This window comes from Arvicanthis niloticus, chromosome 16 (assembly GCF_011762505.2).
Source record: "Arvicanthis niloticus isolate mArvNil1 chromosome 16, mArvNil1.pat.X, whole genome shotgun sequence".
Lineage (NCBI taxonomy): Eukaryota > Metazoa > Chordata > Mammalia > Rodentia > Muridae > Arvicanthis > Arvicanthis niloticus.
Window position 1 is genome coordinate 18,197,330 of NC_047673.1, and position 27,076 is coordinate 18,224,405.

Here is a 27,076-nt window from a genome sequence, read left to right on the forward strand (position 1 = left end):
GCCACTGCGCACGCTCGCGTTCGCTCAGCTCCGCCCCTAAAGGCGCGCTCCCGGCGCCAGGCCACTACCCGTGGGCGCGCGCCCTAGCCGGGCCCTGCGGTGGTGACCAGTGGGTCTCTGAGGCTCCACACTGCGCGTGCGCCGACGCCGGCGCTCTCGCTTAAGAAGCCGCCTGGAGTTTGCACGGAAGAGTAGCTAGGTAGTCCCCGGAAATGAACTCTATTCTGTCAGACGGACTGGCACGGTAGTTCCTCCGCCGCGACGAGGTACGCGCCCCCCTCTCCGGCCGCCGGCGTGTGCCAGGTCACGCCCCCGCACGGGCCCGCTGACGGCCGGGACGGCGGGGCTCGGCGCGGTGGGGGGCTGCGGGACCGCGCGAGGGTGGGCTCCGCGCGTGGCTTTCCTCCGGAAGCCTGGGCTCAGCTCTGAATCGCAGGAGCCGGCCCGGAGTCTCAGGCAGAAGGTGGAACGGCTGACGTGGGCGCGTCTCGGTGGCTGTGGACCGGTTTGGCCCGGCTGTGGAGAGCCCGGCGTTCCTCCTTGGAGCCCCCTTCTCCCAGAAAACTTTACCCGAAGTGAGAGAGGGTGGACGCCAGTTCACCAGTGCGTAAGGACCCCTACCGTTCCTAAGGCCTCTTTCTTGTGTTGGGAGTTGGCTCCATTGAGGTGCATCCTTGTCCGACTTTGGATTTTTTTATACAGGCATTGTAGGGTTTCATAGACGTTTTTAAGTTGCGTGCGTAGGAGTATGTTTGGGGAATATCAATAAAATGAATTGCCACATTCCCAAGAGTTCTTCCATCCATACTATTTCTAGCCTGATTTTTGTGACAGGCACTTTATTGCTTTCCCTTTTAGCTTTTTACCAGATGAGTATGCATGTAGTATAATTTCCTTTGTTTGATTTTGAACTTTTATGAATGGATATGTATTGTGGTTTTGGCTTTTAAATAATATTAAATTATCTGTAAAATCCCATGATTGTCTGATATCCCATTGTGTGAATACATACTTGTATCCATTCTACTATTGATGTACACTTTGTTCCAGTTTAGGGCATCTAAGAATAATGCTATAATAAACATTCTTCTACCTGGACCTTAATGTAAAGATACTGGCGTTTCCAAGACACCAAGATACAAGATATATATGTATGCTTTGGAGTCCTAGGAGAATTGTGGATTCAAAGGTATGCATAACTACCCGATCATGCAGATTTTGATTAGCAGTGCTTGGGAAGTTAACTTCCCAGGACACACCTTCACTTTTTTTGCAGTTCCTGGAGACTTCTCCTTTTCCATTAGAAGTCGGTTTTCTCGGTGACCTTTTAGAACTTCCAGAAAGCATTGCATTTTTGTTCTGTTTTGCCTGTGTGTGTGTGTGTGTGTGTGTGTGTGTGTGTGTGTAGTCCTGGCTATTCTGGAATTTGCTCTGCAGACCAGGCTGGTCACAAACTCAGAGATCTGCCTGCCTCTGCCTCCTGAGTGCTGGGATCAAAGGCTTACCACCGCTGGCAACATTGTATTTTTAAATCCTTTTATCGACTACTGCTTGATCACATGTAATCAATTGTTTTATAGATTTGAAAAGTCCTGGGCTGAGGATGTAGTGCTAGATTCACTACCCTAGCAAACATCACGACCTGAGTTCAATCTTTGGTACCAAAAATAAATAAAAATAAATAAACCAATCTTATATGAAGCCTTCTCAAAGGTTTTTCTTGCAAACATTCTTCTTAACAGGAGCAGAAACACCTTTAGAAATGCTAACTTTGAATCTCCTGTATTTATGGCATCTCTGTGGGTGCCTCTGGTTCTTTGTCAGACTAGAGGTCCAGCATTCCATGCTAAAATGTTTCTGTAGAACAGGTGTCTCCTTTCAGTGACTAAATCTTATTAGGTAAGCAGATAGTAAGTATATGTTACATTGACTTTGGCCATGTCTTTAGCTTCAAGACCACACATGTTTTAGCCTTATTGGAGGGACTGTGGTATCTGTCCAGTAATCACATTTACTCTAGCTCCTCAGGGCTTCAAATCTGTGATAGAGTTGAATTAAAGTATGTCATTTCAAATCTGTGAGTTCACGGTGCTTTTATACTTCATGTAGCATTACTGGTTTATTTTGTGCTTCTAATTACTTTTTGGGGCAGAAATGATATTAAGAACTCCTTGAAAGTGATTACAGAAGCCATCTGACCATCAAGATGCTACATGAATCTGATGTTGGGGCAGTAGGGGGAAGACCATTTTCCTTTGTTATGGGAAATCCTAGTATTCCTACAAGGAAAGGGTAGCCCTTTCCATGACATTGTTAGAAAAAGACCCAAGAGAGGTGAGTTGGGAGTTTTTTGAGCTGTCTTTGTAGGCCTTACCCAACCCAAGTGGAAGTTAGTTCTCAGCTACAGCAGTCTATGAGTTCGGGAGAAGATGATGCCATTACATATGACAAATTTTGGATTTGGTTGTGAGTACATGTGTCAGAAACAGATGAGCATGTTTGGGTCATTCTAAAATTAGACTTTATTGAATAACAATACATACACAAGGTTCGGTGACATTTGTTATACAATCCTACCTACTTTGAGGCAAAAGTAAGTTCTTTTATTCCAGTCTTAATTAGTAACATTAACTCCTATGATACATCACAAGGCACAGGTAACTCTGTGTGTGTGTTACAGTTAACGAGGCTGCATCTGAGTTCAAAAGATTTCAGAAAAGGTCTGAGAAACTGTACTGATAGATAACTAACCAGACCAGTGCAAGGAAGGAGCTGCTGGAGTCAGGGTTTAAGAGTGAAGCTATAGTCCATTTGCAAGGTAAAAGCCAAACTGAATGATCAGGAAATGGTAGGCTCCTGCATAGGTTCAGGTGGGTGAATAGGCTGGCTGTGTTGATAAACAGGTCCAAGCCAAGCTGAAACTCCAGAGATGATTAAGGAGTCCTTTGCTTGTTGACCTTTGATTTGAGCACCAGGACCATGGCATCCCTGTGTTAGGTGTCTATTTATTGGCTCCAGGGGAGAGAGAGTTACACTTTCTTTGCTCTGGCATGTTGGATAAGTTCTTGTTCCTGGCTTCCCTGATAGGACTTTAATATTCCCTTGTGAACTTACACTTTAAATTTAGTACAATAAACTAGTAAGATGGCTCCCTATCTACTTTCAGGAATAAGTCATATATTGGTCTGTGCTGGGTGGGTGGTATCTGACACATGGTGTTGTTTACAGATCTGTCCCGTGGCTTCAGTTACTGTGTGAGGTATAGCATAGGAGAAATAAATAATGATACTAATTGTAATGTTGCAGCTGATGCCCTTGGCTTGCAAAGCACTGCTTTCTATGTTTTTTTTTTCTTTTTTTCTCTTTGTTTGTTTGTTTCTTTCTTTCTTTCTTTCTTTCTTTTTTTTTTTTTTGAGACAGGGTTTCTGTACATAACCATAGCTGTCTTAGAACTCACTATTTAGACCCAGCCCTTCCCAAATCATAGATATCTGCCTGCCTCTACCACCTGACTGCTGGGATCAAAGGCACGCACCACCACATTCTGCCTACAAATCCATATATTATTTTGAGACAGGTCTTAGGTAGCCCAGACTGACCTCCCAATGTCTTATGTAGCCAAGGATAGCCTTGAACTTCTAAACCTCCTATCTCTATCTTCCCAGTATGTCTATGTGGTGCTAGTAATGAAACCCAGAGCTTTATGCATGCTAAACAAGCATTTTATCAACTAAGCTACATTCCCAGCCCTGTCTTTAGAACTTTGATCGCAGCTATAGCATTTCTAATTTAAAAAGAGAATACCTAATAAAGGAAAAATCTTATACTGTCTGGCCTATCCTTAGATAAAATGTTCTCCTCCGCCAGCTTCAGCTGGCAGTTCATTTGGCTGTTTTTAAATGAAATTACAAGCAGAGCACATGCTCTCTCTCTCTCTCTCTCTCTCTCTCTCTCTCTCTCTCTCCTTGTATGTAGTTTCATAATGGGCATTTTACAGTGGGAATTTGAAACCTGTTCTTAAGAGTTCCTTGTGTATCAGGCTGGTGTTCTATGTAAAGCTGATGACCCCTACCCTTGATACATTGCTTTGCTTAGGTTTCTTACACAGGAGATAACTTACTAGCGGTTAATTCTCATCCACTTCAAGAGTATTGGTTTTTCACACTCAGTATTTTCTTCTCAAGAGAGATCAAATTCATGATTTTGGATAGAACCTTTTGAGATGTGCATACCTTGAACTATTTGATCCTCCCATCTCTACCTCCCAAGCGCTGGGATTCCAGGTGTGGGCCAGTTTATTTTGTGGTAGGAATTGAAATTAAATGCTGGGAAAGCATTCTGTCATCTGCGGTAGATCCTCAGCCCTGGGTAAAACCTTCCATTCCAATAATATACATAAATTCAGAATTTTATTTAGACTATTACACACTTAATTGAATGTTCTCATCATTTCCCTTTAGTTATCATATAAGGCTTCGAGCTATGGGAAGAGGATACATCCTATAGACTTCATGTGGTACCAAGTAATAAGATAATGTCCAGAAGCTTCCTGTGGGCTACCTCATAGTCAACCCAAGACGTTACTAGTTAAAATGGTTTGGTCATGCTAGAGTTAGTGGTACATAGCTGAATGTGGTGGCAATGTCTGTAATTCCAGCCCTTGGGAGATGGGGCAAGAGGATCAGGAAAGTTCCAGGACAGCCATGGCAACAGAACCAGTTTGAGGTCACAGTTGGCCATATGAAATCCAATGTGAGAAACAGTAATGGAGTTGACTGGCATTATGTAGAAAGCTGGAATGATACCATTTCACACATTATTACATTAGGTAAATAATTCATCAAATCATATGAAAATCTATCATACTATGTAACCAGAATGAAGCAGCTTGGCTGACCTGTGATGTAATAGGTTTGACTGGCTAAGTATGCTTACTTCTACATCTCGTGGTAGGCATCAAATACCACTTCCAGGAGTATAAACTAATAATACCAGAGATGTTTCAAAATATAAGTGTTTTATTTGTAAGCGGGTTGGGGAGATGGTTCAGCGGTTAGGAGCAAGCACTAGCATTTGCTGCTCTAGCAGAGGATCTGGCTTGGATTCCAAGCACCTTCACTCTGGCTAACAAGTGTCTGTAACTCTAGTTCCCGGGGTTCCAATACCCTCTGGCCTCCACAGGCACACATGGTGCACGAACATTATATGTAAACTGTCATAGTAGAGGCAAAACATACACATAAAAATAAGTATCATTAAATGTTGTAAATGAACCTTTTACATTTGTGCGATTGCCTTAAATATTAAACTTATATACTGCTAAAGGTGATCATAACATAGAGAGTGAAGTCATAACTTTATATATGGTTCCAAAGAAGTTTTGTTTTAATGTTTGTGCCTTAAGCTACCCAGTGCCATTTCAGTCTAAGAAACCTCAGTATTGGATTTTGAGGGTGTGGTTTTATCTTTTGAGTCAGGGTCATATATACCCCAGGCTGGCCTAGATTGAGTCAGGGTCATATGTAGCCCAGGCTGGCCTAGAATTCTGATTTGTTGAGGATGATCTTGAACTCCAGTCATTCTGTCTCTCAAGTGCTTGGATGACAGCATGTGCCACCATGCTTGTCTGCGTGGGTTTCTGTCTGTGGGCTGGGTGGGTTGGTTGGCTGTTCAGTTGGTGGATTTAATGTGGCCCTGGCAAACCTGGAACTTGAGCTAGTGGCAGTCCTTCTGCCTCTGTGAGCTAGGACTGTAGGCCTGAGCCACCGCTCCCAGCAGTCTTGAAATACTTTCGTGAGTTCCAGCTGCCTGCTTGGCAGGCAGAAAGAGAATGTTAAATAAGGTTGTTGCTTGGAGTTTTACATTTTTAATTTTTGGTACCTAGGTGCTTTGTAAAATACTCAGATAAATACCCATTAAGCTCTCATAAAGATCATTTGAGATAGTGAAAAAAGTATGTGTAGTTATTTCTGTTTGTCATTGTATCAGTAATTAGCTCTGCTCTTGGCTTTTTCTTGAAAGTGCTTCCTCTTCATCACCAACCCTCCTGCAGTGTGTGTCTCTGGGCTAGCTGAGGTGAGGCTTTCAGAACCGCACAGTGTATGTGCTTTACTGTAACTGCCACACACTTTTGCTGTATTGCTTAGAATTTGAATCTTCGAAGTGAGAAAAGAATGTTTTCTGTGTCCTTGTTCTCAGTTCAGCTGTATTACAGCAATGCTTATGTTTTTGTTTAATTGCACTTCTTCCATAGTTTAAATTTTTAAAAGTTGTATCTAATGTCTTTTAAACATTACTTGACTATATGGTTACATTAATAATTTTGTTTACAAAAAAAAAAGGCTTTGAGCTTTGTTCACTGAGGGGTTGGGGAGAATTACCTGTGATTAACCTACAGTGTGGTTGGGTTGTCTCCTCTCATACTTGTAATATTGAGTACTATCATTTTTTTCTCTAGAATTTAGGAAGGAGTATTGCTTCTTTATGGCATATACATACTCTCAAAGCGATTCCTTTATGCCAAGAAGTTCAAGGAAATTTGAACCTTAAGCTGAGCTTCATTCAGATTTTGCTAATAGTTTTCAAACTCCAGACTTGCATTAATTCAAATGGTCTTACTAGAAAGATAAATGTATTGCTGCCTAAGTGAATTCTGCTTTTCAAATTACTCATATTCTCAGCTTGATGAGTCACTAAGTTCTGTGTGCAGAGCATATGCTGGGTAACTCTTTACACACTAAGACAGAGGGATGAGATCTATTTGGGTACTTTGTTTGATATGGGGTTAGCAAAAAGCAACTGGGGTAGAGGAATATCCTTTTCCTTAAAGGAACTAACCCTAAACAGAATAAACCTTTTATTTTGGTAATACTGTCCCCTACTCAGTAATCCACCCTGGCTTTGAACCTGTAGTGATCCTCCTGCCTTGGCCTCCATACACAATACACGATTATACTCAGTTGTATAAAATTCTACAGAGCAACCCAGAACTTTGTATATGGTAGGCAACCATTTTACCAACTGAACTACTTCTCCAGCCATCCAGAAAAGGTATTTTTTAAAATTTTTACTTTAAAAATATGTATATGGGTGATAAAGTAGTTGTTTTTCTTAAAGAAAATAGTATTTTGTCCACCCCCCCCAATAAAGATTCTGGCAAATTAAAAAGCAAAACAAAACTCATCAGTAGGGGACCCATAACTGGAGCTGTACTTAATGGTGCATCCCTTATGGAGCATGCTATAAATGTTACGTATGTTATCCTTACATTGCTTTTATCGATATTTTTCATTTTCACTTCTTCATATTTTAGACGTGTAATGGCCAAATACTACAGTGAAGTTCAAAGTTTGCAGCAGGATGACTCAGTTATAGAAGGCGTAAGTGACCAAGTACTTGTGGCAGTGGTGGTCAGCTTTGCTTTGATCGCTACTCTCCTGTATGCACTTCTCAGGTGAGACTAAAGAGTAAATGATTTCAAGTACTGAGTATTTCTAAAGTCAATGACTAATTCTTTCTAGTAATAGTTGGTCTTAGTGACTAAAATATTTTACTTTCCATTTCTTTGAATGCTACCTGACTTACCTGAGAATATTTAAATTCATAGTTTCCATTTTGACTTAAAATAGTACTATTTCCTATAAGAGTATCCTAGTTTAAAATTTTTTATAATTGAATCTACCAGCTAGTGGGTGATATGGATAATATATGCAAAATAATTAAATGGGGAAAGTGAAAGAGAAAAAACAAACACAAACAAGCAAAAGAACAAAAACACCACCTCATTACTGATACCAGTGCTCTTCTGGCATAATCTCATTTTTTAGTAACTTCTTGCTTCTGATTTTCCATTGTACTTTTTAGGTGGTATGTTCACATCTTAGATTGCTTTCCATTACTGCGATAAAGACCATGACCGAAAGCTACTTGTGAAGTAAGAGTCGCTTTCCTTTTGCAGCTCTCAGGTCATACTCCATTACTGAGAGAAACCAAGAAAGGAACTCAGGGCAGGATCTGAAGCAGAGCCCATGGGGAAGGAACACTGCCTACTGGCTTGCTCCTCATGGCTTGCTTAGCTGGCTTTCTTATACCATCCAGGACCAGGGTAGCACCACCCATAGTGAGTTGGACACCATTACCAGTTAAGAGCATGCCCTATAGTCTTTCCTACTGGCCAAGCTTATGGAAGCATTTTTCTCAGTTAGGATTCTTCCCAGATATACCTAGGTTTGTGTCAAGTTGACAAAAACCAATCAGCACAGTTAGTTCTGGCAGTTTTGCATTATATGTATAATTTTAACTTCTGCTGTATTCCCTTCTCCTTAAACATGAAAAATTAGGAGAAAGACCCAGTTAGATGTGGAAAAGTGTTCAGATGTATAATATGTAGAACTTTCTCATTGCTTATTTTAAAGAAACTTCTCAAAGAAATGTGTTACTTGTTCTATATATTACTTATTAGCTTGCAATAAATTCCTAAGATAATGGGCATCTGGATTTTATCATTTATCATTGAAACCTGAAATCAGCTGAAGATCACAGATTTGGGAGGAAGTTGTCACAGAGTAACTAGAATGACGGTGGAGGGTTGGAGTGCAGGTGTATATCACAGTTACACTTACGTTACATTCAGTCAACAGTAGTTCTTTTTATTTCTTGTTTTTTAAAGTTTTTAAAAAATGATTTATGTATTTTATGTAATGAGTGCTTTATCTGCATGTATGCCTGCATGCCAGAAGAGGGCATCAGCTCTCATTACAGATGGTTGTGGGCCACCATGTGTTTGCTGGGAACTGAACTCAGAGAGCAGCCAGTGCTTTTAACCACTGAACCATCTTTCCAGACCCCATGTATTTCTTTTTCTAAAATTAACAATTATTTATTGGCCCGGGATGATGGGTCAGTGGGTAAATATTTCTGCCATAGCTGATACCTTGAGTTTAGTCCCAGAACCCACATGGTAGGAGAGACGCAACTCCTGTAAATTATACTCTGGCCTCCACACATGTGTCATAGCACACACAGCCATACCCATGGACGTAAATGTACACCGCACAGAAAATAAATGAGTTTTAATTTTTTAAAGTTATTATTAATGGTGTTGGGGGATGCCTGCCATGATGTACATGTCAAAGTCAGAGGACAGTAGAGCAAGTCTCTGCTTTCGCCTTGACACGAGTTCTTGGGAATCTAACTCAGGTCATTAGGCTTGCACCGCAAGTGCCTGCATCCACAGAGCCATCTCATCAACCTGTGCTTGTCAGTAGTTCAGGGTCAAAAATTAGACTAATAAAGCAGACAGGTTAATCTAACTTTATAAGTTCTCTCCAACAGAAATGTACAGCAGAACATTCATCCAGAAAACCAAGAGCTAGTCAGAGTGCTTCGAGAACAACTGCAAACAGAACAGGTATGGTTATGTAGCATATATATTTATATGAGGGGATGTTGTAGTTTCCTATTATACATAATGGTGTTAAGACATTAGAAGGTAACTTTAAGAAACATCAGCTACTTTACTCCTTACATTATATTGTTCTTCAGATTATATATTTTTAGATTAAACATATTTTTTGTTTCTTTTGAGGAGATTGGACGGACATTAAGACAATCTCATGTATTCCAGTGTGGCCTGGAACTTGTTGGGTTGCTGAGACTGGTCGTGAACGCCTGATCTTCCTGACTCTACCTCTGTCGTAGTTACTTTTCTATTGCTGTAACTGCAAGTCCAGTTAGAGGCAACTTATAAATTAAAGCATTTAACAGGGGGCTTGCTTACTGATTCAGAGAGTTAGTTTATTATCATCATGGTGGGGAGTGTGGCAGCAGGCGGCAGGCACGGCTCTGGAGGAGTAGCTGAGAGCCCACAACTCATCAACAAACTGAAGGCAGAGTGAGAGACCTCAAAGTCCACCTGAGTGACAACAAGGCCAAATCTCCTAGTCCTCCCCCAAACAGTTTCATCGATCAGAGGCCTTAGCATTCAAATTTATGTGACCATTCTCATTCAAACCACTAGAACCCCTCAAGTTCTGGAACTACTGGCAAGAGCCATCAACCCAGCAGCATGCTGACTAGTCTTAATCATACAGATACGTGCAGTGAGAATTTTGGTTTCTTTGGAAAATGCAGAAATATTATGGGAATATGTTTTTATTTTAACCCCAGGTGTGGTATGTGGGGCTACTTCCCATTCTCCACAGCAGCTGACTGTGATTCACATCACTCTTAAGCACAGGTGTGGTTTTATCTGCAGCTGTGTGATGTTTGGAATTCTGGGGACTCTTCAGAGGGTGTCTAAGTGCTTAGAGCCCCATAGATGGCTGCTAGTTGGCTGGTTGGTGGCTGGATGCTGTTGGTTGCAGTTTGTCTAGAAGAGAATAAAAGAAGAAATGAGATACCCTGACAGAGAAGATCAAATTTACCCCAAGGAACTTGACGCTCTAATCGGCAGGAAGTAGTCTAATGATATCATCACCCTCTTTCTCCTCAGTCCTTTTTTCTCTCCTACTTAGTGTCGGGGTTGGAAGGTGGAAGAAGGAAGAACCCACAAAGTAGCCAAAAGTCCAGATACATGCATGATTTTTGTTAACTTGTTCTAAAAGAGAACAATTTTTGTATTTTGTTGTTTGTATAAAAAATGTAGTTGACTTTAACTGAAATGAAATAGGAACTTCCTTTTTTCTTTCTCTTCTCTTCTCTCTTTTTTGTTTGTTTGTTTGTTTGTTTGTTTGAGACAGAATCACATGGTCCTGGCTGGTCCGGAACTTGCTGTGTAGACCAAACTGGCCTCAAACTCAAGAGACGTACTTGCCTCTGACTTCCTAATGATGGGGTTATAGATATGAGCTACTCTGTTGGGCTTTTGTTGTTATATTCTTTAAAAATCATCAAGAAAGGTAGAAGTTTTTATAGTAATATTAATATTTATTTATTTATTTATTTATTTATTTATTGTGAGGCAAGGCTTCTCTGTGTAGCCTTGGCTGTCCTGGAGCTGACCTTATAGACCAGGCTGGTCTTCAACTCATGTAGATCTCTGTCTGCCTCTGCCTCTGCCTCTGCTTCCTGAGTACACCAACACTGCCTGGCAATATTTAAATATTTTAATATTTTCATTTTGTATTATTAACACTGGAATGACAATGCCACCTTCAATTATTTTAGTAATTAGTGCTGTTTTGAGAAATAAAAATTCTAATTATAATATATTAACATTGTATCAAAAGTTCTTTAATTCATTTTATAGTTAAGTTTGTATTTACTACTTTTTGATTTTTTGTGATAATTTTATTTTAAAAAGTTTAATACCTATTTATTTGTATGTGTATGAATGTTTTACCTAATGTATGTGCATCATGTATGTATGTGCTTGGTGCCATAGAATTCAGAAGAGGATGTTAGAGCCCTGCAACTGGAGTTAGAGATGATTGTGAGCCATCATGTGGATGCTGGAAACCAAATGCATGAACTGCAGGAACAGGTCATGCCCTGAACTGCAGAGTCAGCTTTTCAGCCCCTTGATGATGGTGTACATTTTGTGTTAGTGCTAGATAGTTTTCTGGGTCCTTAGGTACTACAATGAATCATATAAGTGGAGTTTTTGCCCTCAATGGCACTTTTATTCCAGAATCATATTTGACGTATGCTACTTGTACTATAATTTCACTTAACATTATATTTGATCACAACAGTGATGCAACCAAGGAATGTGCATATATTATATATTTGCTTAGTTTGGGGTTTTTGAGACAAGGTCTCATGTAGCCCAACCCTGGAGCTTGTTAGGTAGCAAGGGCAACTTGGAAATCTTATCTTCTTGCCCCCACATCCTAGCTGCTGGGATTACAAACATGTGCAATGGAAAGCATATTAACATTTACTAGGATGACTTTGTAAAGGACCAAGTTCGAGTTTCCAAAAGTGTTCATTCTTTTCCTACTTGTAAAATGAGCAAATAATCTTAACTGGAAGTTCAGTTCTTTTCTTGTGGAAGATAGAGCAGATATGCAGAACTTAACAGGGGACAGGTGTTAAATGAAAAGGACATAAGAAATGACACTAGACACATTCGTGTAATGCTAGAATTTGAGAAGCTGGGGCAGAACTGCTGCTGTAAGTTCCAGGTCTGACAGGCATACAAAGCCAGACTCTGTTTTAAAAAAACCAAGGAAGTTATTACAGTGTCAAACAAATTTAAAGTGAATATTAAGCGTAATAGTTTGACATTTTTCTCATGTGATGGTGTTAAGGATTCAGACCCAGAACCTCATACATGTCAAGTGGGTGCTCTCCCACTGAGTTACTGAAGCATAGTGTTTCTTATTCTCTAGTTTATATATTAGCTTATGAAATTCAAAATAACGTATGCATGTTAATAAAATACAAAAGCTAACTTTGACTTAATCTACATTTTATTTTCAAGTTGTGTATAGGGAGGAAAATGAAGGCCACTTAGTTCAAATAAAGTAATATAACTTTGCAAGCTTCTCAGACTTGCAAGATCTTAAACTATTGTGTATGTGTGATTGCTGTTTTAGAGATGTCTGTGTCCTCTCACCAGGATGTCCCTGCTCCTGCTCGGCAGCAGTTCTACACTGAAATGTACTGTCCAATCTGCTTACATCAAGCCTCCTTTCCCGTTGAAACAAACTGTGGACATCTCTTTTGTGGTGAGCAAGTATCATCAGACTTGGTTAAAGTAACTAGCTCAAGACCTATGTGAATTGGTAGTAGGCTAGATTGCTTATTTTCTTTTTTATCACATTTATTTTCTGAGAAAAGTTGATTGCTTCAGAAGTCCTGCTCTAGTTGCCACCCAAATAATAGTATATTATTTAGTATATTATAAACTAAGGTCCGAGGATGTTGCTCAGTTGGTAGAGTGCCTGCCTATCATGCAGAGAAGCCTTGGGCTTGGTCCCAGGATTGTATAAACCAGGCATGGTGGCGTATGCCTGAATCCTAGTGCTCAGTGGAAGAAGGAAGGTTAGGAATTCAAAGTCACACTCAGTTAGAAAGCAAGTTCAAGACCAGCTTGGGTAACATAAGACCCAGTCTCCAAAAATAAAAGTATATTCCCATGCATGTGGTTGTATACACACAGAGAGACAGGTACTAAATCATAATTTAATTTCTATTTAGTGTGTTAGCATTTGTGGTGTCCAAGCTTTAGAAAAAAATAAAAATAAACTTCTAGATCATTATTACCAATGTGTTTCTTGGAAGAATAGTTCAAGTTTTCAGGTAACATTATGTGTCCACTGTGTCCTTCTCAACTTTTGTCAGTTTTACATGTTATTCAGACTTCCTATGGCAAGATTATTGTCTCAAGAACTAAGCCACAAACCTCTACCACCTGTCTTTACTCTTTCGGTGTGACCTTCAGGAGCTGGAGACAAAAATTTGAAACTTAGAACAGCTTACAGAGGGAATATATTCACATTTAGTGTCAACAAGAGGTATCTTCTACTCCTCGTTGGCTTTCCTGATTCCCAAAAAGATTTCATAGAGAGTAATATTGTTTCTTATGACCCTATAAGATTGGGATGTGCCCACTGTACAGGAAGATTAATATTTAATCTTATCCAACCCCACAAATCAGAAACTGAGGCTCAGAGAAGGCAAGACATTTGGAATGGGTGACCCAGCTGTTAAGCAACCTAGAGTTGTCTTTAAGCTCTGTGCTTAACTCTGCTGTGATTGGCGACTTACAGGAAGATGAACACTCTAAGAACTCCTCTTAACTTAAATGTGGCTAGTCATCAGGCCTACTTTTCAGTAATAGTGCTTTCTGTTAGTTGCAAGTTGAATAACAAAGTGTTTTTCTTCTTATGTTTTATTCATTGAACCTACAGATACTAAATAAAAATGGCTAACAAAAGGATATTAGAAGGACATTAAGTATCCATTAGTGTATACAACTATGATTGGTCTTTATTATTCCCATATGTTCTGAATTTTACTTAAAGACTAATTTAAAATGTAGCATATAATGATCCTTTATTAGTGTTCTCCCTTTTGTGTCTTTTGTTTGACTTCAGCATAGAATTCTTACAATTTTATTAATGATATTTATTGCTGGGGTTGAAACATTTGAAATCTCTACCTTGCAGTGCTGAGTTTTCCCTACAGTATGATTATTAAAATCTAGTTTTGTGTTCTTTCAACCATTAATTAATTTTAAACTCCCCAAAGTTTTGTTCTTAAAGATTGGGTTTCACCTTTGTAGCCCTGGCTGGCCTAGAATTTGCTATGTGACCAGGCCTGCATCATAACCAGAGATTCATCTTTTGCTGTCCAAATGCCAAGACTAAAGGCATTTGCCATCAGACCCAGCTATGCTGTCAGTTTTGATTTTTTTTTTTTAAGACAATTTATTGCTATGTACATCAGCCAGACACTGAACTGGTGATCCTCCTACATGAACCTCCAAAATGTTGAGATTACAGGTATGCACCACCATGGCCAACTTCACTAAGGTTTTTTTCCCTACATACCTAACATACGACGCAACACTTTTGAGTTATCTGTTGAAATTTATTACTTACTGTTGAGAAGGGAGGACAGTTCTCTCAGGAACTTTGCCCAGTCCTTCTCTGAGCTCCGTGATGATCTTTCAGCTTTTCTTTCACTTATACTTATTCATTTTTTGTTTTGGTTTAGACCTTCTATGGCCAGATGTCTTAGTGTGTGCATAGGTTGAATCTGGGTGTGAGTCCTTGCCTTCTTCCTTAAGGATTTCTTGTTCACATCTGCATATGCCAAGCCTATAGGTTTCTTGTGTGTCTGCATCCAGTCTTAAGAGCACTGGGGTTACAGATATGTGCCACTGCCTCCCACCCTCCATGGATTCTGGAGCTGTGAACTCAGGTCCACAGATTGTGTGGCAAACACTGTTCACTGAGGCCACTGCCCAGCCCAGTATCAGTCTGTTAATTATCGTTTAGATTGACCCTCCTTTTTCCTGAATCTAAACATGGCCTTAATCATCCTCCGGGCAGGTGTTGGCACTTTGCGAGGCTTGGCAGGCAAAATGAACTTATTTGCCAACTCAGGCTTAGCTAATTCACTGGGTGGATAATCCTGTCAATTGGAAGATGGTTGTATTGTGTTCTTGCTTTCACCTCTGAGTCTGAGGTAATAGGGCAGATTGCTTCTGATATCCTGCTCTACTTGTTAGGTACGGCTTTCTTTTGAGATGGGGCTCAGGTATCCTAGATTGGCCTCAAATGTGCTGTGTAGCCCAGGATGACCTTGAACTTCTGATCCACATTACCCCCAGGTGCTGAGATTTCAGGCAGGCACTACCATGCCTAGTTTATGTGCTGAGGAGGATTGATGACCGAGGCCCTGTGTGTGCTAAGCTACCCCTACCAACTAAGCCATGCTACATTTATTTATTTATTTATATAGTAAATCTAAAGGTAGAAAACTTCTTATGTAATTTCTCAAAAAAATTTCTCTGGACAGTAGATCAAGTATATTAACACTACATGTGTCAAGAGCTCTTAGCTCAGTAACTCTTTATGTAGCATGATACCTCTGCTCCATTACAGTCAATTAGAATAAGCGGCAATAGAACCATCTTATTTGCATCTATAATCTACATTATTTAACTCTTTCTCAAGCCTGTGAGATTTTGGTCTCATTTTGCAACTAAATAGATTGAGAGAGACTGTGACCCAGAAGAAAGTTCAGTCATGTCTCACACCACTTCTCTCATACTTTTTCTGTGGAGGGAGAAAATTGAATATGACAATATCAAGCATCAAATAGCAGATGAATTGAAGCATTTAATCTGCTGAGTCATAGTTTTTCAGTGAAGACAAATGGTGTTACATAATTATATAAAATAAGGTGTTACATAAAATAAGGACAGGCATACTCTAGTTAGAGGAAAAGGTATTTGAGATTAAATGAGTGTAGTGTTTGTCAAAGTAGGCTGAACTTTTGGGTAAAAAGGTCAGATACAGCTAAGACATGGTATCAATGAAAATAATAGCCCTAATAAATTTTTTCTCTTTGTGTATATATACATGTGTTTATATGCACATGTCCATATTTGTATGTGTACAGGCAAGTTCATGTATTTGTGTGGGCACACATACCTGGGTGCATGTGTGTGAGCATGCACATACCATGTGTACGCACATGTGTATTGAGGTCAGAGGTCAGTGTTGTCATCTTAGTGTTTTGTTGTTGGTGGTGTTGTTTTTTGTTTGTTTTTTGGGGACAGGGTCTCTATTAATGTAGCTCTGGTTCTCCTGGAATTCACTGTGTAGACAAGGATGGCCTCAAACTCAGACATTCACCTAATGCTGAGATTAAAGGTGTGTGCCATCACACCTGGCTTATCTTAGTCTCTCAGTCTGTCCTGCCCCCAGCACTCTCAGCTCCCCAACCCCTTACCACATACCACCAACCTGGAAGTCAGTGGATAGGTTAGACTAGCTGGCCAACAGGCCTTGGTGACTTACCTCTCATGCTGGGTTATACTAGTGCCACTGTAGTTGGCTTTTACATTGATGCTGCAGATCCAGCTCTCTAACCTCCTGCACTATCTCTACAGCCCCAGCTTTTGCTTTCATACAGGTTTCATGTGAATGCCCAAAGTACTTAGACTGTGATTAGCACAGAGCTCCATGAAGGTATAGGCATGAGGTAATCGTTTAGCTTTTAGACTCATCATGAAGTTGGTGACTTGGTTGTCTGTAATTTGGTCAGTTTCTGCTAATCCAAGTGGTTGTTCACCATTGTTCTCACAAACCATTCTTTCTGCTTTTACTCTTGGTTCTAAAGAACAAAAGTGTCTTGTGTCCTGTTTTCTACCTGTCCTACAAAGTTCAGTTCAAGTGCTGTACTCAGGTCGCCATCTCTGTCCCTGTCTACTCCTCATTCATCAGCACACAATTTAAGATTTAGCTATCTTCTAACTGATTGGAGGATCACTTTGGTTTCCACCATTGGATTGCTATTGCTTCTTCTAAATTCTGTCCTGGAGAGGTCAGAGTAGGGAACACGGGCTGGGAATGTAGCTCACTTATTAGAGTATTTGCCTAGAATACATGAAGCCCTTTGGCCCTTTTAAAGCATTAGACAGTAAAAATATTCCTTCATGTTTCTTCAGGCAGGGTTGCTATCTTTGGTTGTTTTGCTCATGAGGCTCATGAGGCTCATGAGTCTCTCTCTCTCTCTCTCTCTCTCTCTCTCTCTCTCTCTCTCTTTCTCTTTCTCTCTCTCGCTCTCTCTGTGTATGTGTCTGTGTGTGTTTATGTGGGTATATATGTGTATGTGGGTGCTTGTGGAGTCAACCTCAGGTGTTGGTCCTCAGGATACTGTCTTTTTTTTCTTTTTCTTTTGAGTATGTGGGGTGGTGAGATGGGTGTGCAGGCATGTGCTGATATTTTCCTCAATCACTCTCTACCTTATTTCTGAGAAGAGACTCTCACTCAACCTAGAGCTTGCTCATCTGGCTAGACTGGCTGGTCATCACAGTCCAGGAATCTTCATATTGCCACCTTTTCTGCTTTGGAATCATAGGCACAAACTGGAGAGCCTGGATGTAAACAGCAGCAATAATAAAATGATCAAGTCCTTATACTTGCTCTGATTTTACATACTCAGCAACTCCCCAGGCCCAGCCTTTTCTGGATTTTGAGGTGGGAGGGGTGGTCCTTTTACTTACTGTTAGGGTACTTTTCAGGTTGGCTAGCCTGATTGGCCAGTGAGCCTAAGGGACCCTTCTTTTTGCCTACCCAGTACTGGGATCTCATTTGTGTGCCATCGTGTCCAGCTATTTTACATTGGTTCATGGGAGCTGAGGTAGGTCCTCATGTTTCTACAGTAAAGAGTTTACTGAGTGAGCTACCTACACCATCCTCATGAACATCATCTTGTACAATAAGTACTTCAGACATTAAGCTAAGTATTTTATTAAGGAAACCCACTGCTCGAGTAATTGGTTTTCAGGTTTTGGAGTGGCAGAGAGGAAAGGCCTCATGTAGCTGAGGCTGGCCTTGAACTTTCTGTGTAGTTGAGGTTGATCTTAAACTCCTGACCCTCTCATCAACCTCCTAAGTAAAGGGATTATATCCACCACAGCTTATTTAATTTGGCTTTTTAAACCTTGATATTGTTGAGACAAGGTCTCACTGGGTAGCCCAAAGAGCCCTCTCACTTGAAACCCAGGGGCCTCTGCTTCCCAAGTACTAGGATTATAGGTATGTGTCACCACACCTTTGCTGGGTCAGTGAACTCCTAAAAAAATATTTTTCCAATACATCAAATTTGGAACAAATAGTATCTTACAGTTTGTCATATTTAGTATCATGTTTATTTTACATAGGGAACTGTTTTCTATAAGGCCTCAGTAACTGAGGTGATTAATTTACTTGAAGATTTGGTTGGATGGAGTAAATTTTTTCAAGGAATATTTATTTAATAAACAATGTAGATAAAGAATGTAATAAAACAATGTTTTAAAGAAAGTAATACTATTAAATAGTAGAAACTTACCATCAAATATAAACTTTAAAGCTTCATTATTGATGTTTTCTTATTCCACTAGGTTCCTGCATAATTGCATACTGGCGATACGGGTCCTGGCTCGGTGCAATCAGTTGTCCTATCTGTAGACAAACGGTAGTGTTCTCTAGATATAAAGTATCACTTATGATATTTTATTTCATAAACATTAGGGCTTCTTTTGGTTTAAATCTTATTTTATGTGTATGTGCCTGAGCATAATCACATAGCCTGTGTGCAGGAGTCCACAGAGGTCCCAGAAGGCGTTGGGTCCTCTCAAACTGAAGTTTCAAGTAACTGTGAGCTATTGTATTGCTGCTGTGAACTGAACCTCAGTCCTCTGCAAGAGCAGTAAGTTTTCTTAACCACTGACCATCTCTCCTGCCGAGTATTAGCAGTTTTAAATTCAAATTGAGTTACTTTTCCAGCCAAACTGCATTTTTACCTACTGTGTCTGTGACTTCACTAATTTTTTTTTTAATACATTTTTAAAAAAGCACTCATGTATCATAAAAAAGGGAATTTAATTTGAAATCCTACAGTTGTGAAAAACAAGAGATACATACTGTTCTCCTTTGAGAAAATATATTCTTCCTTTTAAAAATATTTAAGTATTTAACTGTCCCACTTTCCTTGAACGTTAATAATGAAGCCACACAGTGTATGTCTCAGCAATCATCCCCATTACTGTTAGAGCAGGAGGGCAGACTTTCCTCTTGTTTCCTCTTTACTTCTGTAGTCCCAAACTCTACCTCAGAGCTTTTTCCTTTGTCCCACATGGTTAGAAGGAAAGTTGATTTGTCCCTCTCACATTGTTTCTGTGGCTAATTTGATGTGTGACATGGGCACTTCATTTGCCATATGCTAATTGCCAGTAGTTCTTACCTTTTGCCAGAAACATGAGGCCACGTAGTGTATCTTAAACTGAAAAATGAGTTCTGCCATGTCTTAGCCAGTGTTCCATTGCTGTGAAGAGGCACCATGACCATAGCAAATTTGATAAAGGAAAGCATTTCGTTGGGGCTTGCTTACAGTTTCAGAAATTTAGGCCATTATCATCATGGTAGGAAGCATGGCAGCAAGCAGGAAGACACAGTGCTGGAGAAGGAGCTGAGAGTTCTACATCCAGATTCACAGGCAGCAGGGAGAGAGACACTGGGCCTGGCTTGAGCATTTGAAACCCCAAAGCCCAACCCCCAGTGACGTACTTCCTCTAGCAGGCCACTCCTACTCCAACAAGGCCACACCTAATCCATATCAAGTAGTACCACTTTCTAATGACCAGACATTCTAAAATGTGAGCTTATGGGGATCATTCCTATTCAAATCTCCACACACACTTGGCCTACTTTTTGACTTTACCCATGGCTTTCCTAGAGTGTTTGTTGTACTGAAAACTGACTAGGGATTAGTAAGGTGAAGGAGCTCTCTCAGTCTGATAGCCATTGCTTCCATAATTTAAGTCTGGAAGCAAGACAGTAGAAAGTACTGTCTGACTGGCAAATGGTCATGGAAATAACCGGCAAGCTGCTGTCTGACTAGAGCACATTGTCACTGCTTGCACATTAGTTTACCAAACACTTGTACCAGTGCCTCAAGACTTTTCCTTATTCTTCAGGTGTACTAGACCTCCCAAGGGAAAGTTCAGTTTTGATACCACTTGCAATGCCATGTAACAGGCTCTGTAACAGGTCAGCCTCCTATCTTTCTTGCATATGTTGAAGTTATTCATGATGAGGCTGTGCCATCTTTTTTTCCATGTGTGCATACCACTAAAAGTGCCTAGCTCATAGCAGATGCTCAAGTAAACATAGGAGATGCTCAATTACATTCATTCATTTGTTTGTTTTGAGACAGTGTCTCACTATGCAACCCTGGCTGTCCTAGAACTCACTATGTAAACCAGGCTGGCCTTGAACTCACAGAGATCTACCTGTCTCTGCTTCCTATGTGTTGAGATTAAAAGTGTACACCACCATTCCTGGCAAGACTGCATTAAAAAAATAATTTATGTTCTAAAATCTTACATCAGCTTTGAGAAAAGAATAGTTACAAGAAGGAACAGGCCATGAAGATTAGATCTCTTAAGATTTGATCTGACTGTCCTGACTTTTAAGGGCTAATCTTGCTGGAGACTTACAATTATTGCCTTATTTTAGAAACTACATTTTTATTAACAAATCTATGAAGGAATGGATGACTGTGTCTGCTGTCCTTACCACTTCTCCTAATCACTAATCACTCCTAATCACTCCTTCATTTAACTTTGGAAAATATCTGATTAGTGGTTTTCTTATCCTCAGAAAGATAAAAAACATCTAGAATGATCCAAAACTAAACCTGTTCTTTTTCTTTTAAGATGTATTTATTTATTTATTTATGCTGCATGTAAATGAGTACTCTGTCTGCAGGCACATCTGTAAGTCCGAAGAGCGCGTCGGATCCCATTACAGACGGTTGTGAGCCACCTTGTGGGTGCTGGGAATTGAACTCTGAACCTCTGGAAGAGCACACAGTGCTCTTACCCACTGAGCCATCTCTCTAGCCCACTAAACCTGATGTAGTCCCTTCCATTTTATCTCATTGCATTTATCAGATGCTATTCTTTATAGGTTGTTACATTCTTAGCTATACATATTTTTTAAGGTCCCTGTATTGTCCTTGTCCTTAGGCAACTGTGAACCATCTTTACCAGAGTCAGGAATGTAGCAAGACTAACTTTATTCTATAACAGTACCAAGGCTTACATCTCCTTATTACAAAAGGGACTGGTGTTTCAGAGTCGGGCCATACAACTCTTTAGTTTCTGTAGTGTGATAGATAGCACTCAAAGACACGCCAAATGTGAGTAAAATGAGTCAGTCAGAAGTGCTTAATTTTTTCTTTGAAAATGATAGCTTTTTATTTTTAATCTCCGCAAGTGTATGTTTTTCCAGAGAACTGTGGGTTTTAGCACCTGATATGGACAGGAAAATAATTAGAGTAAGTGTTTAGCTGTGGAACCTATTTTATCTTGGAGGAATTAAAAATTACATTTTGTATTACATTTTACTGTAAGGCAGTAATTACATGTTCCCCCATGTTGCCTTTATTCAAAGGAATGCATGAAATACACATTCAGAAGCTTTTCTCATTCTCTTGAACAACAGAAAGTGAAAAAAATGATAATAATGGTGCAGAAGGTATAACAGCTTTTTCCTGTACTACACAGGTAACTCTACTCCTAACAGTATTTGGTGAAGATGATCAATCTCAGGATGTTGTAAGATTGCGTCAAGATGTTAATGATTATAACCGGAGATTCTCAGGGCAGCCTAGATCTGTAAGTAATGTTCTAGCAGGTACAAAGTCAGAGAGAGCCTTTATACTTTTTGTAAATCAGATTTACCAACCAGCTATTGGACTATGTAAAGTCTTAGTATGTGTTTTGAACTAAGTTTTAACCTTCATCATTGCTAGTCACTAGTTTTCCCAGAGGGAAGAGTTTATTTATTCTTTTTTTTTTTTTTTTTTTTTTTTTGACACGAGGTCTCATTATGTATTCTTGGGTGTCTGGAACTTGATATGTAGACTAGGCTGGTCTTGAAATCCCAGAGCTCTACTTGTCTCTGCTTCAAATACTGGGATTAAAGGCATGTACCACCATACTTAGTTCTTTTGTTGTTTTTGACTGAGCATTTAAAAAAATCTGTTTTTTAATCTGTGTATATATATGTGTGTTTGCATGTACGTATATGCACCACATGCATGTAGGTGTTCTTGGAGCCCTAAAGAGGGCATCAGAACCTCTGCAATTGGAGTGGTGATCGTGAGCCACTCAGTGTGGATGTAGGAAACAATAATAGCAAGTGCACCTTACCTCTCAGCCATCTCTCCAACCCCAAGATCTCTCTTTCTCCCTCTCTCTCTACACACAACACACACACACACACACACACACACACACACACACACACACACACACTTACTTTAGTTGGTTTTTAGTGTATAATATCCAGGCCTGGTGGAACAGACATATCCCAGGTATTCAGGAGGCTGGGGCAGGAACATCACAAATTCAAGGCCAGCATTAGTAACTTGATGTGATGCTCTCTGAATAAGGAGTGAAAGGAGAGCTAGGGATATAGCTCAGGCTAGAACACTTGCCTACCAAGGGCCTAGGGTCAATCCCCAGTGCTATAAAACTTGTACATATTTATTCATTCATTCATTTATTTATTATCACATAGACCTTTTTCAGGTAGTTAAAAACTTAGCCTTTTGTTAAATATCTCTAGCTTGTTAGGAAGTGGTACCCCAAGGTCACTTCGTCTAATAATTGATTGGTTTTCAGTCCAACCCAGATATATCTTGATAGTAAATCTGACACTTGGGAACAAATCTCAGACAATAATAGCCTACATAATTTTTTTGAGAGAGGGTCTTTATTCTGTAACCTAAGCTAGCCTTGACCTATTGCTGATCTCCTGCCTTCCAACTTGAGAATTACAGGTGTGATCCACCATTCCTGGCCTATAGTTTTTTGGCTTACTTTATTAGATTATTGATCAGTAACTTGAGTTTTGGGTGACTTTAGATTTAGAACCACTTATCTGAAATACTTGAGACCAGGGTTTTCAGATTTCAGAGTATTTGCATGGATTTTTACAAATAGAGCCTCCTGAATTTGAAAATCATAAAATCACAAATTTAAAGTGTTTTGAAATCCAAAACTTTCTGGCTCAACAACTTTTAGACTGTAGAGCCTTTTATGTTTTACAACACTTAAAAATCTGTAGTATTTGAAGCATCAGACTTTCAGATATGTTCTCAATCTGTCTCCCACATTTTAAGCATGTTGATACTTGATTGCTTTTCAGTTGTCTATAAGAAGACCTGTTTTATAAAAAATCTAGTAGCTAATTTTTAAATAATACCATAGTTGGAAAGTCTGGTATTAAATGTGCGATTACATTATATGAAAATTACATTACTTTTTAATTTGATATCTTAGATGCTAAATTGTAGTACTTGTTTTTCCTCCTTCAGATTATGGAAAGAATCCTGGATCTCCCCACCTTGCTGAGACACGCGTTCAGGGAAGTGTTTTCAGTTGGGGGTCTCTTCTGGATGTTCCGCATTAGGATAATGCTCTGTTTGATGGGAGCTTTTTTCTATCTAATATCACCTCTAGATTTTGTACCTGAAGCCTTGTTTGGAATTCTGGGCTTTCTAGATGATTTCTTTGTTATCTTTTTGTTGCTTATTTACATCTCTATTATGTATCGAGAAGTGATAACCCAAAGACTAACTAGATGAAAAACATTAGTTTACTAGAATATCTGAGCTTATATATAAAATCAAACAAAAGGATCCACGGCAGTATCAATCACCCAAATATTATTTTACATGCTTAAAACATTTGGTTATCATTTGATAAATGCCTAAGAATATACAACTGGAACAGTGACATACCACAGCTTCTAATGCTGACATCAGATGTACAGTGATCTACAGGTTGATCTCGATTCTGTGTTGTCTGTAAAAACATATGAAACCAATTGAAAAGGGATACTTTGTTGTTTTCTTTTTCTGCACATTATTTAGCTTAGATACATAGTTCAGTATTGCTGAATGTAAATTCATCATCCTCAGTGGGTACCCATACAATAATAGAGAACTTTGAAACTTACCTAAATATTTTTGTTAAAGTTAACTACTGTCTGATACTTAGGGAAAGGTCAGTGCTCAGTGTGCTCAGCTCTGGGCCTGGAGCAGCTCTGCTGTTTCATTTTTGTATAATTCTTTGTGATCAACTGAAAGTGAAAGAAACTTGAACTTCCTGACTTGACCTCATCTTCGTTCTCTAAAACACTTTAATCAACAGAAGGATTAACAAAGTGAAAAATATGCATCTCCTGGAGGCACTTTTGGAATTCAGTTATGACATTCAACCAAGAGTTTGGACTTTTATAGAAACACGTATAAAAGTAGCTTATAGCCAGCTATGGCGGCTTTACACTTGTACTTTCTGCATTCGGGAAGCTGAGGTAGAAGATTGCCACAAGTTGAGGTCTGCCTAAACTATATAGTGAGTTCCCGGAAGCTTGAGCTAAAGAGTGAGATCCTACTTAAACCTAAAGCATGGGTAAAGGTGCTTGCCGCCAAGCTGACAACCTGGGATTGAATCCTGGGCCTCACGTAATGGAAGTACAGAACAGATTCTGCAAGCTGTCCTCTGACCTTCACATGTGCATTGTGGCCCATGAGTGTACACACACACACACACACACACACACACACACACACACGAGTTAATAAAATGCAATGAAAAAGAAAACAAAAGTAGCTTGTAAAGGGAAATTATTTTGTTCTAGGAACCTAAGTATAAGTAACCTTGCAAACAAGTAGTAGTTGGTCCCATTTTAAGGAAACAGGCTGTTCATTTCTATTGGCATGAGTCAGGACCTTTAGGAAGGTACTAAAAACAGTATTTAGTTTTACAAACTATGAGTTTAACTCTTGTAGCAAAATGAAGATATTTGATTAGTTGTTGTTACCCTGAGAATGCAAAAATATTATCTTGTAGATGGCAATATTTGGCTCAGATTCATCATGTCTTGGGCAGAATGAGGAAATGTGTACAAGATGCCTAAATAGTGAGGTTCATACTGTTTTTGTTGTTTTTGATGGCCATGACATGGGGACGTAAGGTCTGTGTTTTGTTTGAGTAGAGTGAGTACCGTAACTGAGACACTCCCTCCAGCTGGGCTGCTTATTCCTGAGCAGGCAGCTGGAGTGTGAGGTGACACCAAGACCCTTTGTCATCTGATGTTATCATTGACTTCTTAGTCAGCCTCAGTGTGTGTATGTAGGGACATAATGCTAAAATCTGTCACATTCCCAGAAAATCAGATTAGCTGCCAAATAATGAGATTCTGAATGAAATGTCAATTTGTTTTCTAATCTAGGCTTAAAACAAAGATGTTGTCTGCTATCAAAAAACCAACAATGTAAAGCAAAAACCAGTTCTCATATATAATATGATCAATGCAATTTCTCATAATTTTTCTTTTATCCTTTGAAAATTTTGTAAGGAAGGTAGAGTATCATCAGCTTCCTGTTTCAGAGATGAAACCTTCATCCTATGGATGAAAGATTTTTGTTTTCCTAACATAATGGAACTAGTGATATTTAGGTAGACATGAAAGCTAGTCTGAGGAGAAGCAGGAGGGAACTGGAATTCTCTGGAGTCAGGTTTTCATAACACATTATTCCTTCACTGGAACAGTTTTGGTGCTTCTAAGCTAAAGCTCCAGGAAGAAGAATCGTCACAGACTTTATCAATCTCGAGTATATGTAAGAGTGAAGTAAGAGTGGCATGCACCATAGAAAACTGCCACCACTCATCACCAACCTAGAAAGCTATTGAGTAGGGGAGCTTGTTACCAGCCTGGGAAAACATTTTCCACCTTTTAAAAATGCAGTGTGGACTATAGCTATCATTTACTGAAATGATTTTATTTTCTGTGCATGTGTTCTGCTCCAAATGCCATACTTCTGTAGTATTTGAACTTACTCTAATACTCTGAGAAGAGGTGTACTGTACAAAATTTTGTAACATACAAAACCACTATATGGCTAAAGTCTTACTAAACCAAAAAGGGAACACCAAGGTATCTGAGAATTTTACACCTACTATTCCCTCATCTTTACTGATCATTAATGATAAATGCAAAGGCAATTTGATAAAGTATTCAAAGCAAGGAGGGTCAGTCAATCAGTGTTTTAAACATCATAGTAATACTGTGTATTCAGAGGTCATATAAATCAAAGCAACAATTTTTTTTTTTTACACAAAACATAGTAACTGTCACAAAAGCAATGGTACAAGCCCAGGAACAAAATAATTTGAGCAGCTCTGTGGGGAATGAGAAAGGTACTGTTCCGTTAACAGCTCACTAGAGTAGGGTTTCTCAGTGTTGGAGGACAGCAGAGTTCCTGAGCCCCATGGCTGTAAGGATGCCTACCTCACAGAGTCTGTGCACAGTAGCAGAGACTTCTTGCAAATTTTGTGATGTGGAGAGTTTGTTCAGCACTTATTCTTTGGAATAAAAATAGTTTAAAAGTTTTTAATGTGTTATGTTTCTATTTCTTTGTTTACTTTAAAATTTACAAGTCTTGAAAGACCACTGACTGACATATAACATTCACAGTGGCTTTTAAAGTTTGCATATTAATATTTTACTTTTTACTATGGCCCATATATTATACATTTATAGTTGTATGTATATATATGTATATATACATATGCATATATGTATGTGTGTATATATGTGTGTGAATATATATACATAACATATATATGTATATATATGTATATATACATATATATATACAATATACATATATATACACACATATATACATATATATGTATATATATGTATATATATACATATATATGCTATATATACACACATATACATGTGTATATATGTATATATAAGTATATATGCTATATGTATATATATGCTATATGTATATATACATATACATATATACATATATG

General features: G+C 39.1%; 1 protein-coding gene and 1 long non-coding RNA gene across 9 annotated transcripts; one reads left to right on the forward strand and one right to left on the reverse strand.

Moving 5' to 3' along the window:
- Positions 1-37: 37 nt before the first annotated feature.
- On the forward strand, positions 38-26,635 carry Rnf170 (ring finger protein 170). 8 transcript variants are annotated; one of them, XM_034519869.2, is made up of 8 exons: positions 38-266; positions 1,051-1,189; positions 7,313-7,453; positions 9,334-9,409; positions 12,563-12,671; positions 18,569-18,642; positions 21,737-21,847; positions 23,554-26,635. In XM_034519869.2, the coding sequence occupies exons 3-8, from the start codon at positions 7,320-7,322 to the stop codon at positions 23,821-23,823; spliced, it is 774 nt and encodes a 257-aa protein (XP_034375760.1). In that variant the 5' UTR covers positions 38-266; positions 1,051-1,189; positions 7,313-7,319; the 3' UTR covers positions 23,824-26,635. The 8 variants fall into 8 exon arrangements, with proteins under 8 accessions (XP_034375760.1, XP_076770072.1, XP_034375759.1 ...); XM_076913957.1 differs by having other exon boundaries at positions 74-607; XM_034519868.2 differs by having other exon boundaries at positions 74-603.
- LOC143434665 (uncharacterized) lies at positions 9,779-18,800 on the reverse strand. The gene is made up of 2 exons (XR_013104317.1): positions 18,517-18,800; positions 9,779-10,369 (listed from the first exon to the last, which is right to left on the reverse strand). It is a non-coding gene; the product is annotated as an uncharacterized LOC143434665 (long non-coding RNA).
- Positions 26,636-27,076: the final 441 nt, after the last annotated feature.